This window comes from Globicephala melas, chromosome 2 (genome assembly GCF_963455315.2).
Source record: "Globicephala melas chromosome 2, mGloMel1.2, whole genome shotgun sequence".
Classification (NCBI taxonomy): domain Eukaryota; kingdom Metazoa; phylum Chordata; class Mammalia; order Artiodactyla; family Delphinidae; genus Globicephala; species Globicephala melas.
Window position 1 is genome coordinate 399,857 of NC_083315.2, and position 15,377 is coordinate 415,233.

General features: G+C 47.4%; 1 protein-coding gene across 4 annotated transcripts in view; it reads right to left on the reverse strand.

Moving 5' to 3' along the window:
• Positions 1-3,769: 3,769 nt before the first annotated feature.
• Positions 3,770-15,377, reverse strand: part of ODAD2 (outer dynein arm docking complex subunit 2) — a 210,928-nt gene continuing 199,320 nt past the window's right edge. For all 4 annotated transcript variants that reach the window (XM_030832309.2, XM_060291557.1, XM_060291543.1 and 1 more), the window contains one exon: positions 3,770-4,241. In XM_030832309.2, coding sequence (XP_030688169.1) covers positions 4,128-4,241 — 114 coding nt within the window. In that variant the 3' untranslated portion in view covers positions 3,770-4,127. The remainder of the gene's footprint in view (positions 4,242-15,377) is intronic.

Below are 15,377 nucleotides of genomic sequence, written 5' to 3' on the forward strand. Positions count from 1 at the left end.
CATTTATCAGAGAAAATGGGAGCAGAAGCTGGAGACACGGAAAGTAAAATGGAGGAAAAAAGAAGGAAAACAATTGCTGGAATGAGGGGAAATTAATGTAACAGAGCAGAAAAATAAAGAGCACAAAGGAGAAAAACACGATGCTTTAAAGGAGAACAGAAGTCTATGAAACTGTACTATATTTATTTATTGGTTGGAAGTGTATTTCTATTAGACGAATTCAGGCAAAATATATAAAGGAACAGTAAATCCCTATATTGTTTGTCTTAGGCATCTACAACAATAAACAAATGAATGGATCAAAATCATTCTTTTCAAAACAACAGGGTGTAAAAACCAATCTATCAATGACTTTTTGACTAATTTCATTTGTCTGCTTTTGGTGCTCTTGGAATAGAATTCAGCTGCTTAGACAAAAAGAAAATTTTCAGAATTTACTTATGGGCCATTTCAGCATGCTTCAAGTACACTGTACTACTATTAGTTGTAGTTGAAAGGTATTACAGATGTGCAGTTTGTAGGTTAAAGTATATTATAGTGTTTTAGATGTTGAAGCGACCATTCTTTTGTCAAAAAAAAAAATTTATGTATGGGTCGTGTCTCCCATTTGTAAACTGAGGATCTCTCTTTTAAAGTTAGTATGAGGAAGAATGTCTGCCTTAGAAGTTTCCAAAGAATAAAAAAGTAAAATTCACTGGGAGTGTTTTTATTAAAAAAAAAGGTAATTCATGTTTATTGTAAAATAGTTTAGAAAACACAGATGAGCAAAAGAGACAACAAAAATCATTCTTACTCCACCATTCAGAAATAATCACTTCTTTGACTAATCACAGCGTGGTGTGTATAAGTCCCATCTTCTTTCATTGTGACTAGCTACATGTATATAATTTTAAAAATGTGATCACACTGTATACATTGTTTCAGAACCTGCTTTCCAATTTAACAATGTCTTGCAAAAAGCTTTCTATGTCATTAACTATTATTCTACAACATGTTTTCATGGTGAGGTTGCACCGTAATTAAATTAACCAATTTTTCCCTAACATTTTTACCATTATAAATAATGATGTGGTGAACACCCTTGTACATAAACCCTTGGGCATAATCCAAAGGGCACAAAAAATTAAAAAGCTTCTGGTGTGCGTTGCCAAATTGTCCTTGCAGAATAACCGTGCCCACTTAGACAGACCCTAGTATGATACGAGATCAGCTGGTTTTACCAATTCTCCTGCATTTTAAATGAGATCACAAGTAGGAAGTACCTAATACAGTGACAGCATTAGGTAGCGTCACATAACGTGTTGTTCTCTTTCTACTCCTTTCTCACTGAGGAAGAGAATCCCACTTTTTACACTAAGTACAGGAGGAACATAGGTGTTTTTTGGGCGCTTAATGCATTTGAGGCAGTGAGGTTCTTAAATAAGTGGGTGTCCTTACTGTTTTCACTGAATTATAAGAATGGACATAGCCTATTCCATTCTTGTCTTTTATGGAATGTGATTACACACCTTCAATTATTTGGACTGTGAACTTTTCTTTATTATTTTTAACCTAATCTTGTTAGATGGCTGTCTGTCTATCAACAACTGAATTTCTCATTTTCCTAAGTGGAAATAAATTTTCCAAATAGTTTGAATCATTGACTTTCAAGTCCATGCAAATGCCTTAGAGATTCATAGTGGTAATTCCAAAATCTATCAAAATAATAGGATTTGCAGTGTCATTCCCTAAGACATCTAACCTTCCACTCACTTTCAGAACCTAGAGAAGTTTTAAAAAGAAACTATTTACACACAAGTCATCCTGAGAGGCAAAATGATAGTGAGTACAAACAGCAGAATGATGGTGACCAGGATTTCTAAAAGGAAACTTTCCAAGCTAAAGACAGTAGAAGATCAGAGAGTATCTATCTGTTTAAAATTCCTTCCACCTTAATTAAACTCCTTTCAGACTGAAATAGCCAGCTATGATGAGGAACATATTGGATTCCCAGGATGTCCTGGGGAAGAATAAAACCTAAAAAAGAACTTTGTCGCTGAAAACTTAGAATTAATGTTGTCAGCTTTAAAGCAGAAAACAACTATAAAACAAAACATCTTATACAAAAACTAAGGCAAAAAAAAAAAAGTAAGTGCTGTCCCATGGAGAGAGAAAAGTTGGTCTCTTTGCATGGAGTAGCAAAGAAATAGTGTGATCCTCAGCATGTTTGCTCTCTGACATCTCTGGGTGCTTTCACTCACTGCCTTTGACATTTTTCTAGTCAGGTCAGAATTTTCTGTTACGCCATTTCACACACACACACACACACAGCCAAAAATTGACCTTGAAATTCAGGTTCTCTTTTGTTTACTTTAAAGCTACTGCATTCCTGGTACTCAAGAATTAAAAGAAAGAATTCTTAGAAATACACAAGATGATTTTCATGTTAGCTTACTGTATCTGTTTCCACAAGCTTAGTTTCCTTTAGAATGGTACTTTGCTCTTATTTTATGCATTTAGTGATCATGCAAACAAGAGCCCCAAGCTCGCATATGGTAAAGGAACATCCTTCTCAACCGTTCCTCTGGTTCTTTGTGCTGCTGCTTCCCTCCACTCTCGGGACCCACTAATTCCAAGAATATTTAAAAATCTTAAAATGACGGTGAAAGCTTCTTTTAATAATAGTGTAACAATAATATACTTATTAATTTTCTATAGCTGTCATAATCCATGATTTCTAGATGTGTTTTTAATGTTAGTAGAACACAGCCAACCAGTGACTTTAACATGACAAATAACTACTGTTGAAAGCTAAAGGATTTACACTATTATTTAAATTCTGTTCTTCGTTAGCATTGATACTATTTCCTTGTTTCTATTATCCTCTTTTGTAACCTCCTTTGAAAAGCAGTGAAGATGAATTGGTGTTTTACAGAACCTTAAAGTTCGCAGAAATGCCTCACCTTTTTATTGGAGAATCTATCACTGGTATAACTTTCATCCTGTACAGGCTTTTCATTTCATACAAATTATTTACACTTAATTCAATTAAGTTTATGATCTTCTCCAAATTATGAAGAACGTACCCAGTACTTAATGTTTTTCAATAAAACCTTGCCTGCTCTCTAAAGCATTAAGTGAGATGGTCGGTCTCCTGAGTGGACACATACAAAGCTGTTTTCCTAGCTAGTTTTAGACGCTGGGGACGGTTAGTTCCCAAACATTGCAGCACACCAAGGTTACATATGTGATGCTTTTAAGTGGCTTCTAATGTTTCTATAACCTGATAAAGTGCCATTAATCCTTTCTAGCCACTTTTTAAAAAGTATTGTTTGTGCTGAAAACAAGTTCAGAAATTCAAAGCAATTTTCTGTGAAGTAATATTATCCTTAAATCAGCATAAACTAATTCTTTCAGTAAAAGTGTTGGTGAATCCTGTGAGGGAAATAAAACATCTAATTGTTTATACTTTGGAAATCCAAAAGTGAAAACCTCACTCATTGCTTGTTTTTGTGATTTGCATTATCTGGTACAGTGCCAGTTATACGTTGTCTTCTCAGATGTTTGATAGTTTTCGGAGAAACTTGGAATGACCTCGGGATGCTCTCTCTCTCAGCCCAGCTGCTTAACTCTGAATTCTATTCCATAACAGTTTGTGAAATCAGCACATCTCCTCAGAGCTCTCCCGTGGGTTGCAGGCGATCAAACAAACAAAACCATAGTGTCAAGACAGTTAGATTGGTTTAACAGAAAGGGAATTCTAAAGACATTCATGAATGACTCTAAAAAATGCACAACGGGAAGGTCATATCTTTATTAAAATCACCACAAACAAAAGCATCGCCAGTATATGTATATATAGATATAGATACACACACACACAAGCTGTATACGTATATTCTCAAATTCCTGGAAAATTATCACAGATATATTGGCTTTTACGTGTCATTACACGGTGTATCCCTAAAATAGAACAAAAACACCCACACGGTTTTTGGATGAACAGCATCCTTTGCATTTCTAAATTCCTGTGTTTTCAGACATTTGTTTGTAAAGGATTTGCTATGAAATGTTTCCCAGTTGAGGCCTCCCGGCCCTGGGAGTGACATGGCCTGTGTCGTGTAACATTTGGTAGCTATAATGTCCGTTCAGTGGTATCTCGCCTTTTCTGTAGCAAGAGCCAACCTGCGAATGTTGGATATACAGCCAGCTGCGGCTTCCTGGAGCTCCTGGTCTGGTGACCCCACCATACGCAGTAGAAGCTGCACACACGGAGGAGCAGGGGGAGGAGGGAAATAAGAATAAAACCGTTAATCTAAACAGGTAAAGTTAGACTATGAGAATGATGTTAAATATGAAATGCTTTTTAAGTCACCAAAAGGAAGGGCCGAGAAATTCCACTGTGGCAAATGCAAATATAAATGGTACTTAATCAGATGCAGGAATTTCTCATGAAATTCTGCCTTTTTATTCAATGGAGCTGAGCTAGACCTGTTTCTCCCTCCTTGCTTTGGTCATCTAGCTGCTCGAAATTTCTGCTTTGAAATTCCTCTTGCATCCTTGTGGCTCTTCCGCCTCCGGAGACAGGCCAGCAGCGCGTCATGCCTAGCTTGTCGTGCACCCTCGAGGCTTAATCTCTGCGTTCCAGGCTACCCCATCGTGTCACAACCTCATTATATCAGTCCCTCAGTAGAGACTTTCATTGACTCCCAATGCCAGCTAACTCGAGCCCAGTCTCTCAACCTGTCCTTGAAGGATTTCTGTGCTCTGGCCTCAGTTTACCTTTCTAGCCATTCATCTTTCTCCTGTTCCATCCTGTAGTCCAAGGTCACGCTTCCCCACTTCTTTTGCCTTGATTGGCGCCATTACTCTACCTAGAATGCCCTCCCACCTCCTTCTCTGACTCTGTTATCCACCTTTCATGACCCAGCTAACTTTTCTGCAAAGCCTCCACTGATTTCTGTCAAGCAAAATGCCGTTTCTCCCTCATCAGAACTCTCATAGTTGTTTACTCAAATGTCTGTTGCTATACTTGTATTCTTCCCTTTTTCACAGACTTGTATTAATGCTTTTTGTCCTACTTTAGATTGTAAACTCTGGAAGAATCTTATAAAATCATACAGTGCCTGATACATGGTAGATGCCAAATAAATATCAAATAAATTAGAACTTTTTTAATCTATCAGTTATAATTCTAACAGTTCTGATGAAAGATTTAAAATGTAATTTGAATTGAACATTTTTCATACAGTAGCCTTTGAGTACAAATGTGGATAATGTCATAGAATGAGGATGTCTTGCTAAGGAAAGAAATATTGTAAAGAAAAATATTGTGAAACATCTTAAATATGGCAGGCTTAGGAGTTTGGCTTTTATTCTGCAGGTAAGAAAAGGAAGTTGTTGAAGCACTTTAATCAGAAGAGTGACATGGTCATATTTGTATTTTAGAAAGATAAATTTGATGGCAACTTAATAGAATAAGGACTGTGGAGAGAGGGGACTGGTGGGAACTGCAACACATCAGGCCAGAGGTGATAAGAACTGAGTAAAGCAGAACCGGGAACAGCATGGAAGGAATGAGTTCAAGGGATATTTAGGGACTAAACTATTCAACAGATGGCCCAAGGACAGCTGGTTATCCAAAGAGAAGAAAATGAAAATGGTAATCTCACACATAAACATCCCTTCCAGGTAGACTGATGACTTAAATAAGAAAGCAAAACGTGAAACGTTTAGGAGGTTGTACAAGAGGAGACCTTGATCACACTGGGGTGTTGAAGGGTGTCTGGCCTCTCTGTTTCTTGACCTCCTCATGTCAATGATTTTCACCACACTTTAGCCCCTACTTCCAGGGTCACACCCTGGTTCTTATTTTTCATCACTCTCAACAGTCCAACCTCCAGACTCTGATAACAATTACTGCTCTTCTGATTTGGCCATTGAACTTACTTGTTTGTTCTCATCACGACCTTTAGTCCACTGGCCTGTGTACTTTTCCTTAAACCGTCTCCTGTCTTCACTTCCTCCATAACCAGTTTAGATTGTACAGTCCATCTTTTCATTCATTCTCTTACCAGTTGTAAGGAACGGCACCAAAAACGGAGGAGAGCTTAAACGAGCTTTATTTGGGAACGCTCCCAGGTGAGGTTCACTGGCCCGAGAGAAAGGGGCCAGAGAAGTCGCGCCCGGGTGCGGGCGCGAACAAAATTTATCGGAGTGGACGCAGGGGAGGCGCTTGCTGTGTGAAGCAGCCCCCTTTTGTGGTAATCTTTCGGGTGTTGTGGCTATGTTGGGTGTCAGTTGCATCAGCCTCAGAGCCATTGGTTCCGCCCCTCGGGGAGCGGGAAGACCGGTCGGTTGCATCAGCCTCCTTGGCGGGGGTTCCGTCTGGCTCCCTGGGCGCTTCCCCGGACCTGCTGGCCTTACATCCCGACTTCTTTGGTGTAATGGGCAACATTTGGTCTCTGGCTACTTCCTGCTGTACAGGGGCGCCGGAAGGGAGTCGGGCGGCCAGCGGTCCGGAGGTTAGGGGAGGGCGGCAGCGGGGGGTTCTTTGGGTAGTAAGGCATGTGGGTGGAGGAGCATCTGATTCACCGCCACCCGAGAGACTTCTTGTATGCGGCTGCGGAGGAACCTGTTGAACCACCTGAGAGACGAAGGCGGGTCCGTTGTCCGACTGGATGGAGATCGGCAGGCCAAATCGGGGGATGATATGTTGGAGAAGGATGGTGGCGACCGCGTCTGCCGTTTCTCGGGCCGTTGGGAAGGCCTCGATCCAACCTGAAACGGTGTCAATGAGAGTGAGCAAATACCGGAAGCGTTTACAGGGGGGCCTGTGGGTGAAGTCAGTCTGCCAGTCCTCGCCAGGTTGGTGTCCGCGCATCTGGTGAGCAGGGATTCGGGGCCGTAGGCCGCCTTGTGGAGAGACGGACGCGCAAGTCTGGCAAGCCACGTGAGTTTTTGAGATGGCATCTCTGAGTCCAGGCATGTAGAAGAGGGGATCTAGGAAATGGAACATCGCCTTCGGGCCAATGTATAGGGACTTGTGGATGTCTGCTAGGAGGCTGGCCACTTGGGCTGAAGGGAGGGCAACTTTGTTGTCCATAAAAATCCATCCTTTTTCGGTCCTGTGGCCCCCTTTGGATAGTAGGGCTGTCTCTTCGTGGGGGTCGTATGCGGGTCGGATTGAGGTGGTGAGGAACAAGATCGGAGCTGGAGGGGCCTCTTTGGCGAGCTTGCGGGCCACGGAGCCAGCCTTTGAGTTACCGTGTGCTGTTGGGTTAGAGGGAGGCTGGTGGCCCCTGCAGTGGGTGATTGCCACCTCCTCAGGCAGCTGGAGGGCATCCAGGAGTTCTGCGATGAGGGAGGCGTTGACCACCGGGGAGCCCTTGGTGGTCAAAAATCCGGGCTCCCTCCGAAGAGCCGAACGGCTGTGTGCGATCGGGAAGGCGTATTTGAATCTGTGTAGACATTGACCCTTCGGCCCTTAGAGAGGTCGGGGGCCTGCCTGAGTGCGATCATTTCAGCCCTTTGAGAGGTTGTCCCTTCTGGGAGGCGGTTGGCCTCGATAATGGTTGAGATGGCTACTACCGTGTAGGCCGCCCGGCGGCGTCCGTCGGGGCCGAGTATTGAGCTACCATCTATGAAGAGGGTGCGGTCCGGGTTTAACAGTGGAGTATCAAAGAGTCCCTCCCTCGGCGGGCTGAGGGCCTCTACGACTTGGGGGCAGGAGTGAGAAGGGGAGGTCCCGGTGTCAGAGATGGGCAAGAGGGAGGCCGGGTTTAGGTGGGGGGGAGAGGTCGAGGGAGATAGCAGGGTTTTCAATGAACAGCAGGTGGAATTCCTGGATGCGGGAGGCGCCCGAGAGAGAGAGCCTTATGGCCGAGGAGGTCGGCCAGTCGGTGGGAGGAGAATACCGTCAGCAGGCGGGCCAGGGTCAGTTTGAGTGTTTGGTCAGCTCGGAGGCGTGGTTGCCGTCCCCGAATGGTTGGGTCAGGTTGTTTGGAGAGGTAAGCCACGGGGCGATAGGAAGGCCCTACGGGTTGGGCAAGGAGTCCAGTAGCTATTCCGATCCGTTCATCTACAAAGAGGTGGAAAGGACGGTCTGGGTTAGGCAGAGACAGGGGAGGGGAGGATATCAGGGTGTCTCTGAGGGTGAGAAAGGCCCGTCGAACAGTGGAGGGAGAGGTAAGGGGTCCTTGGGGGTTTCTTTAGCAGCTAAATATAGGGGCTTAGCAAGAAGAGCGAAGTCAGGGATCCAGCGTCGGGAAAATCCTATTAGGCCCAGAAAGGAGAGAAGCTGGTCAGCTGCCTCTGGAGGTTGGAGGTCGCGGATGGCCTGGGTGCACTCGGCTGTCAGGCTCTTTGTTGTGGGGGTAAGGTGGATTCCCAGGTAGGTTACTGAGGGTATAGACAGCTGGGCCTGGGCTGGAGCGACCCGAGAGCCAAGATAATTGAGGAGGTCAGCAGTGTGCTGTTTTGAGAGACTGAGAGATGGGCTACAGAGGAGGAGGTCATCCACGTATTGGAGGACTATACTGGGGGTGAGAGGGCAGGAAGCGAGGTCCCGCGCCAGAGCCTGGCCAAAGAGGTGGGGCTGTCGCGGAAGCCCTGGGGAAGAACCGTCCAGTGAGCTGGCGGGAAGCACAACTGGGTGGAGGGGAATTATCGCCTCATTGATCAGCGGAGGTCCTGGACCAGGCGGTAACTCCTGAGGCCTTGCGGACAGGCAGGATGGGGGTGTTGCAGGGAGAGTCCGTGGGGACGAGGAGCCCCTGGTCTAAGAGTCTGGTGATAATAGGTTGCAAGCCCCTTAGATGAGTCTCAGAGCTGGGGACTCGGGGCCTGGATGGAAACTTAGAGGGGTCTTTTAGACGGATTAGGACGTGGGGTGGTATGTCGCTATTATGGGTTTTGATCTATCCCAGACCTGGGGGTCTATCCGGTTGGGGGAGATGGGAGGAGGAAGAGAGGAGGGAGAGGGTTCCGCTGCAGACTGAGGAGGGGGAGCAGGAGTTGAGAGGAGGAGGCCTTAGGATCAAGCCTGGCAAGTTGGAGAGAGGCCCCTAATTGGAAGAGAACATCACGACCTAGCAGAGGAACCGGGCAGGATGGTATGACTAAGAAAGAATGAGTGAAAGGGAGCCTCTCAATGTAACATGAGAGGGGGCCGGTCTGGAGCGGGAAGGACGGCTTACCATCGATGCCCATAACCGAGATCTGGGAAGGAAAAACTGGCCCGGAATATGTAGGCAAGACCAAATAGGTAGCCCCCGTGTCCACCAGGAATGAGATGGACTCACCCGCTACCTGTACCGTTACCCTGGGCTCGGCGAGGGTGATGGGGGTCTTCCAGTCCGGGTGTTGTCAGTCGTCAGCCAATCCCAGGAGTTTGAGTGGTGGAGCCGTCGGGTCGGTCCGCCCTCCGCGTGGAGGCGCTGAGGGAGGGCCGGCCGTAGGGCAGCCACTCTTCCAACGGCCTGTTAGCCCGCAGCCAGGGCAGGGCTTGGAAGGAGGCCGGGGATTGGGACATTGGCGAGCCCAGTGCCCCTCTTTTCCGCACTTGAAGCAGGCCCCTGGTGGGGTTGCCTTCGGCGGGTCCCGTGGATGTTGTCCATGGGAGATGGCCAGGCGCAGGGCGGCTACGAGGGCTTGGGTCTGGAGGGCCACCTTTTGGTGCATCCGGGCCTGTCGTCTGGACTCTACCAAATCCTCACGGGCATTGTAGACTTTAAAGGCCATTTTTACCAGGTCTCGGATGGGAGTCTGGGGGCCGTCCTCTGCCCGCTTAAGTTTTTTTCTGATATCAGGGGCTGATTGGGTGATAAAGAGGGTGGCCAAGACCGTTGCGCCTGCGGAGGTGTCAGGGTCCAAGCGGGTGTAGAGACTTAGGGCCTCTGTAAGGCGGTTGAGGAAAACGGCTGGATTTTCATTGGGCTCTTGGGTTATCTCTTTTAGCTTTTCGAAGTTGACAATCTTGTGGGAGGCAGCCTGCATACCAGCCAAGAGGCATTGGATCATTAGATCGCGTTTGTGGTGACCGTCTTGGCCGTCCTGATAACTCCAGCCCGGATCGGTGCCAGGAACGGCAGTGGCTCCGACGGGCATAGAGTTATCAGTGAGGTGGACCTGATCTGCATGGTTTCAGGCAGCAGTTAGAATTCTTTCCCTCTCGTCGGGGGTCAGAGTAGAAGATAGGATCACAAAGATATCGTGCCAGGTTAGATCGTAAGCTTGAGAGAGGTAGCGAAATTCTTTGATGTAGCGGGAGGAGTCGGCAGAAAAGGAGCCTAATCGCTTTTCTATTTGAGAGAGATCTTGGAGGGAAAAGGGAACATGAACCCTAATTAATCCTTCCGCTCCGGCCACCTCTCTTAAGGGACAGAGAAGGTCTGGGTCCTGGGAGTCATGGTGGTGTGAGCGGGCGTGTGAGCTGACTGGCGAGGAGAGGGGCGAAGAGAGAGAGGCGGAGGGGGAGGAAGCGGGGGAAGGGGGGGCCAAGGGGGAGGTTGACGGGGGGAGTGGGGGAGTGGTGGGGGGCGTTGGGGTGGGCTCGGGAGGGAGAGGGGCCGGTCCAGGGTAGGGTGGGGGTTGGAGAGGAGCTCTGGAGCGGGGAGAGGCGAGAGAGTCAGGTGGGTCGGCTAGTGGAGAGGGGTCATCGTCAAAGGAAATTAGGGGCTTGGATGTAGGAGATGTCTGTTTGGCAAGAAGGATCTGGGAAGTTGAACAATCGACGCAGAGGGAAGGGCAGGAGCGTAAATACCAGAAGGCCTGGACGTAGGGGACCTCGGACCATTCACCCGTCCTGCGGCAGTAGTTACCTAAATCGCGGAGGATGTTGAAATTGAAAGTCCCTTCAGGAGGCCATTTAGATTGATTGTCTAGAGGGTACTGTGGCCAGACCTTGGTGGAATAGAATACGAGCCGCCTGCTGCGGAGATCTTGAGAAAAGCCGAGTTTTGTAAAGTTGGCCAGGAGACACCCCAGGGGTGCCTTAGGATCTGGTTTGGATTCCCCATGACCTCCGGTCTGTCCCCGGGTGAATAGAGAAAGAGAGAGACGTCTCTGGTCTCAGTCTCTGGTCACGGCGGATCCGAGAGCAGTCAGGCGGTTGGGACGTCTCCACAATCGCCCGAGGCTCGGAGGGAGGACGGAGGAGTCCCTGACGCGGCCGCGGTTAAGGACAGGGAGTCCGGTGGGTAGGGCCCCCGGGGGTCAAGGGGAACGAAGGAGGGACTTACCCCGCTTCTGCCAGATCGAGTGGGTGAGCAGAGGTCCCCGGTCGGGAGGGGTGGCCCCGCGGTAATTTGTGGGGCTGGGTACCCCTCCCGGGTTTCGGCACCAAATGTAAGGAACGGCACCAAAAACGGAGGAGAGCTTAAATGAGCTTTATTTGGGAACGCTCCCCGGGCGAGGTTCACTGGCCCGAGAGAAAGGGGCCAGAGAAGTCGCGCCCGGGTGCAGGCGCGAACAAAATTTATCGGGGTGGACGCAGGGGAGGCGCTTGCTGTGTGAAGCAGCCCCCTTTTTGGGTGATCTTTCAGGTGTTGTGGCAATGTCAGGTGTCGGTTGCATCAGCCTCAGAGCCGTTGGTTCCGCCCCTCGGGGAGCGGGAAGACCGGTCGGTTGCATCAGCCTCCTTGGCGAGGTTCCGTCTGGCTCCCTGGGCCCTTCCCCGGACCTGCTGGCCTTACAGCGGTTTCTTAAGCCTCCTTATGACATCCATCCATTAAAACCATAACCTACTCTGTCTTCCCCGTGGCCTCACCTCTAACTGAGCCCTGCTGGAGAGAATATGTGTGCAACAAGGCAAATGAACCCATCATAAATCTAGCCCCAACCGGATCCTCTCACTGCCCAGCAATCTAAATATGTCTCTCTCTAATTAGGTCACTTCCTTGTTCTTTTCGATGCCCATTTAAAATCTCCATTCTTGGACTTCCCTGGTGGTGCAGTGGTTAAGAATCCGCCTGCCAATGCAGGAGACATGGGTTCAAACCCTGGTCCAGGAGCAACTAAGCCCATGGACCACAACTACTGAGCCCGTGTGCAACAACTACTGAAGCCGGCGTGCCTAGAGCCCATGCTGTCCAACAAGAGAAGCCACTGTGATGAGAAGCCCGCGCACCGCAACGAAGAGTAGCCCCTGCTCGCCGCAACTAGAGAAAGCCCACGCGCAGCAATGAAGACCCAGTGCAGCCAAAAATAAATCAAAAGAATTACTCTCTTCTGAGTCAAGGAAACAGGGCCTTTTAGGGGAGCTCACGCCGTGTGAGTTTTGCATTGTTAACATAATTAAACAAGGAGGCCATTAGGTGAGGTGGTTCTAATGCCCTGGTAGCCTTCATAAGCAAAGCAAAACCTCAGCTAGAGTCAATGCACTTGAACCTGAGAAAATACAACTTAAAAAACAACCAATCACAAATCACCAGCTAGGCTTTCCCAAATAAGGCAACTACTTAAGCTGTGGCCAATCGAGTCACTTCCTTGCTTTGCTTCCACCTCTTTGAAACGGAGCAGGACCCTATGGTGCTTGCCCCCCATGTTCTCAGCCTGCCTTTTGTCTGTGGAAACACTTTAGCCAAAGAATAAGTTTAATCAGAGAAGGGAGAAAATGCAGAAACAAAGGAAAACAGTCCAACAAGACTAAATAAAAATAGTTTAGTCATTAAGCAAAGTCAAGGACCTTTAGTTCCTCTTCAAGGGCTATAGATACTGTTCTGAGCCATGTCCTGTGAGCTGTCCTGTAGGTACTGAAGCCCCACCAGGTGGGAGAAGTTAACCACATGATGACCTGACTGTAGCCATGACAGAAGTTGCCACAATTCCAAGAGCTGGCCTCCAAGAAATGGGAACAAACCAACCCTGGAACTAAAGACTAACTGTACTTAAACGATCAAGATGACTCTGGTCAGACCACCGCGCGACCAATGTCAAGATGACCGTCAGAGCTGACCGTGCTGTTTCTGCACAGAGCCCCCTCTCTCCGTCTATAAAAGCTCTTGTCCCCTGATTGTCAGGGGGGTGTGGGAGGGAGTAGGCCCTTGGACAGGGGTCCACCCTCCCCCCACCCCCGATCCGGTTACCAGCATCCAAAATAAAGCAGACTTTCCTTTCCACCAACGTTGCCTCTTCGTTGGCTTCTGAGTGGCGAGCAGCCCGACCCCGCTTTTGGTGACATCTTCTCTATAACCCCCCGGCTCCTGTCGGTGGAACCTCCTAACCATGTTCAATCTGGTGCCGCCTGATATGAATCAATGTTTGCTCAAACAGACTCTTGTAAATGCCTCCGTTTATCTTTTAAGAGCGTTATTGCGAGCTTTTCTCCAGCATCATTCAATAACCTAGGCGTAGGATGTAGGACAGAGGACATATATTATAGGACTGTAATTCATCTGAACAGCCATGCAGTCTGGGCTGGGCTGGAAGGGAAGTAAAACAGAAGTCTACTGATAATCTGGGAGAATTAGGAAGGGAGACCTCAGAGAGGTAGGAAAACAGTGTTAGTGGGAGTGAAGCACAGGAAGAAGTGGAAAAATAGGACGTTACAGTCTGAGAATGGATGATTTGGAGTTGAAGATTTACAGGTGAGGTTGTCTTGAGAATTGACAAAGTCCAGGATGTGGCCATGGGAATATAGGTCAGTATAACATTGTTACACAGTTTTATACACACACACACACACACACACACACACACGAACACAATTTATATTCTCATTCTCTGTCTCTTTCTCTCTGCAGAAAGAGGAAATAGTGGAAGAGTGGAAGGAAGAACATAGTGGTAGCCAGCTCTCCTTGGCTACTGTAGCACGGAGCCTAAAAGTCTTTTTATAGCAGCTCACACTTAAGCCCCTTTCCTAGCTTGCAGCTTTCAACTCTTGATCTACAGTTTGGTATTTTTACCAACCTACTTATTTGTTTATGCCTCACTTTACTATTATATGAAACCTTTTAAAGCAGATATGACGATATGAGATTTAGACTGTCTCTTCTGAATGTGTATTTAGCACAGAAGTTCATCCACCACTTTTTTTTCATGCTCTCACAGATTGTGGTCTCCCACCTCATCACTGTAACCTTCCGTTATCTTCACGTGTGGAGCGCTTGCTGTAAACGTGGGGCGTTGACGCTGCCGCATCATTCCTAAACCATTAACTAAGAGCATCCCAGGCTTGACGTCGAGGGAGCCTAAATCCTCTCTTCTCAGAGGGGCCTGTTTCCCCTTCTACTTTCCAATCTTCAAATTAGTTATTTTATCAAAACCAAACGTTCCAATCAGTTTCTCAGCAAATGATATAATCACTTGAGGGTTTTCTCCCTCCTTTTCCCAAGTACAATAGATGATTAATATGAGTTCATGAGTTCCCTCGTTGATCCCACTGTCTTATAAAATATAGCATTAACATTCTCCCACCAGTCTAAATCACTTTAATAGACAATATTTATTACTATATTAATTTTTAAAATTATAGTCATGTCATCATAATGTCAGTTACCTGTAGATGTTTCTGGGCCCTGGATTAGGGGGCCTGATGCCACCTTAAAAGCTTGATTTCTACAAGCAAATGGGATGTAGAAATGGTCCAGTGTCCAACTGCTCTGCATATGCTATTCAGAAAACTGGAGGACAACAGGGGCAGAGACTTGGTACGGAGAACTCACCTAAGCTTGCCTCGCGGGGATAGCCTGCCTCACTCTGCTCTAGTCTTGGGCCTCTCCTGCAGCAGTTCTTGTTGTTGGTTTTTTAAATCCAGGGAGAAGTGAAATGAAGCTCTAGCTGTGAACCCCAACCACCTGAGTGAGGAACTAGACGGCTCCTTATGCTGTCCAGCTCCTCTACAGAAAAGGCAGCGTCAAATAGTAGTCACGGCCGGGGCTTTGAGGTTGCAGCTGCTTCGATCTGCATCCTGACTTCTCCACTTACTGGGTAAGTTACGGAGCCTTTCAGCTCTGCCTTCTCGTGTGTTTAATGGGATCACCTACCTCTGAGGGTCATCGTGAAGATGGATGAGACAGTACACACCTTTAAAAGTGCTTGACCACCTGTGTTCACAGGCTCTTGCGGTCTCTCTGTCTTGTGATCTTTGTATCCCCCCCCCCCCTTACAGTTCTGTCTGATTGTTCCCTGAGGCCGTGTGTGAGGGGGAAACTGGAGAAGCACAGGCAGGGAGACTTTACAGCAGAAAGGGCAGAGGATTCCTTGTGGAGAGAAGCCACAACAGATGGGAAGGAAAGGGGAAAGGCAGAGAGAGGGCAGAGGATCCACCCGGTGTTGAAGAGGGTTTGGAGAGCTTGGAGGGGGCTTATTCGGGAGCAACTTCAGAGAGAGAGACTGCGTGGAACAAAGGTAGGAGATTTTAGAGAGCTTAACAGTGCTCTTAACAGAGCGTGACTGTG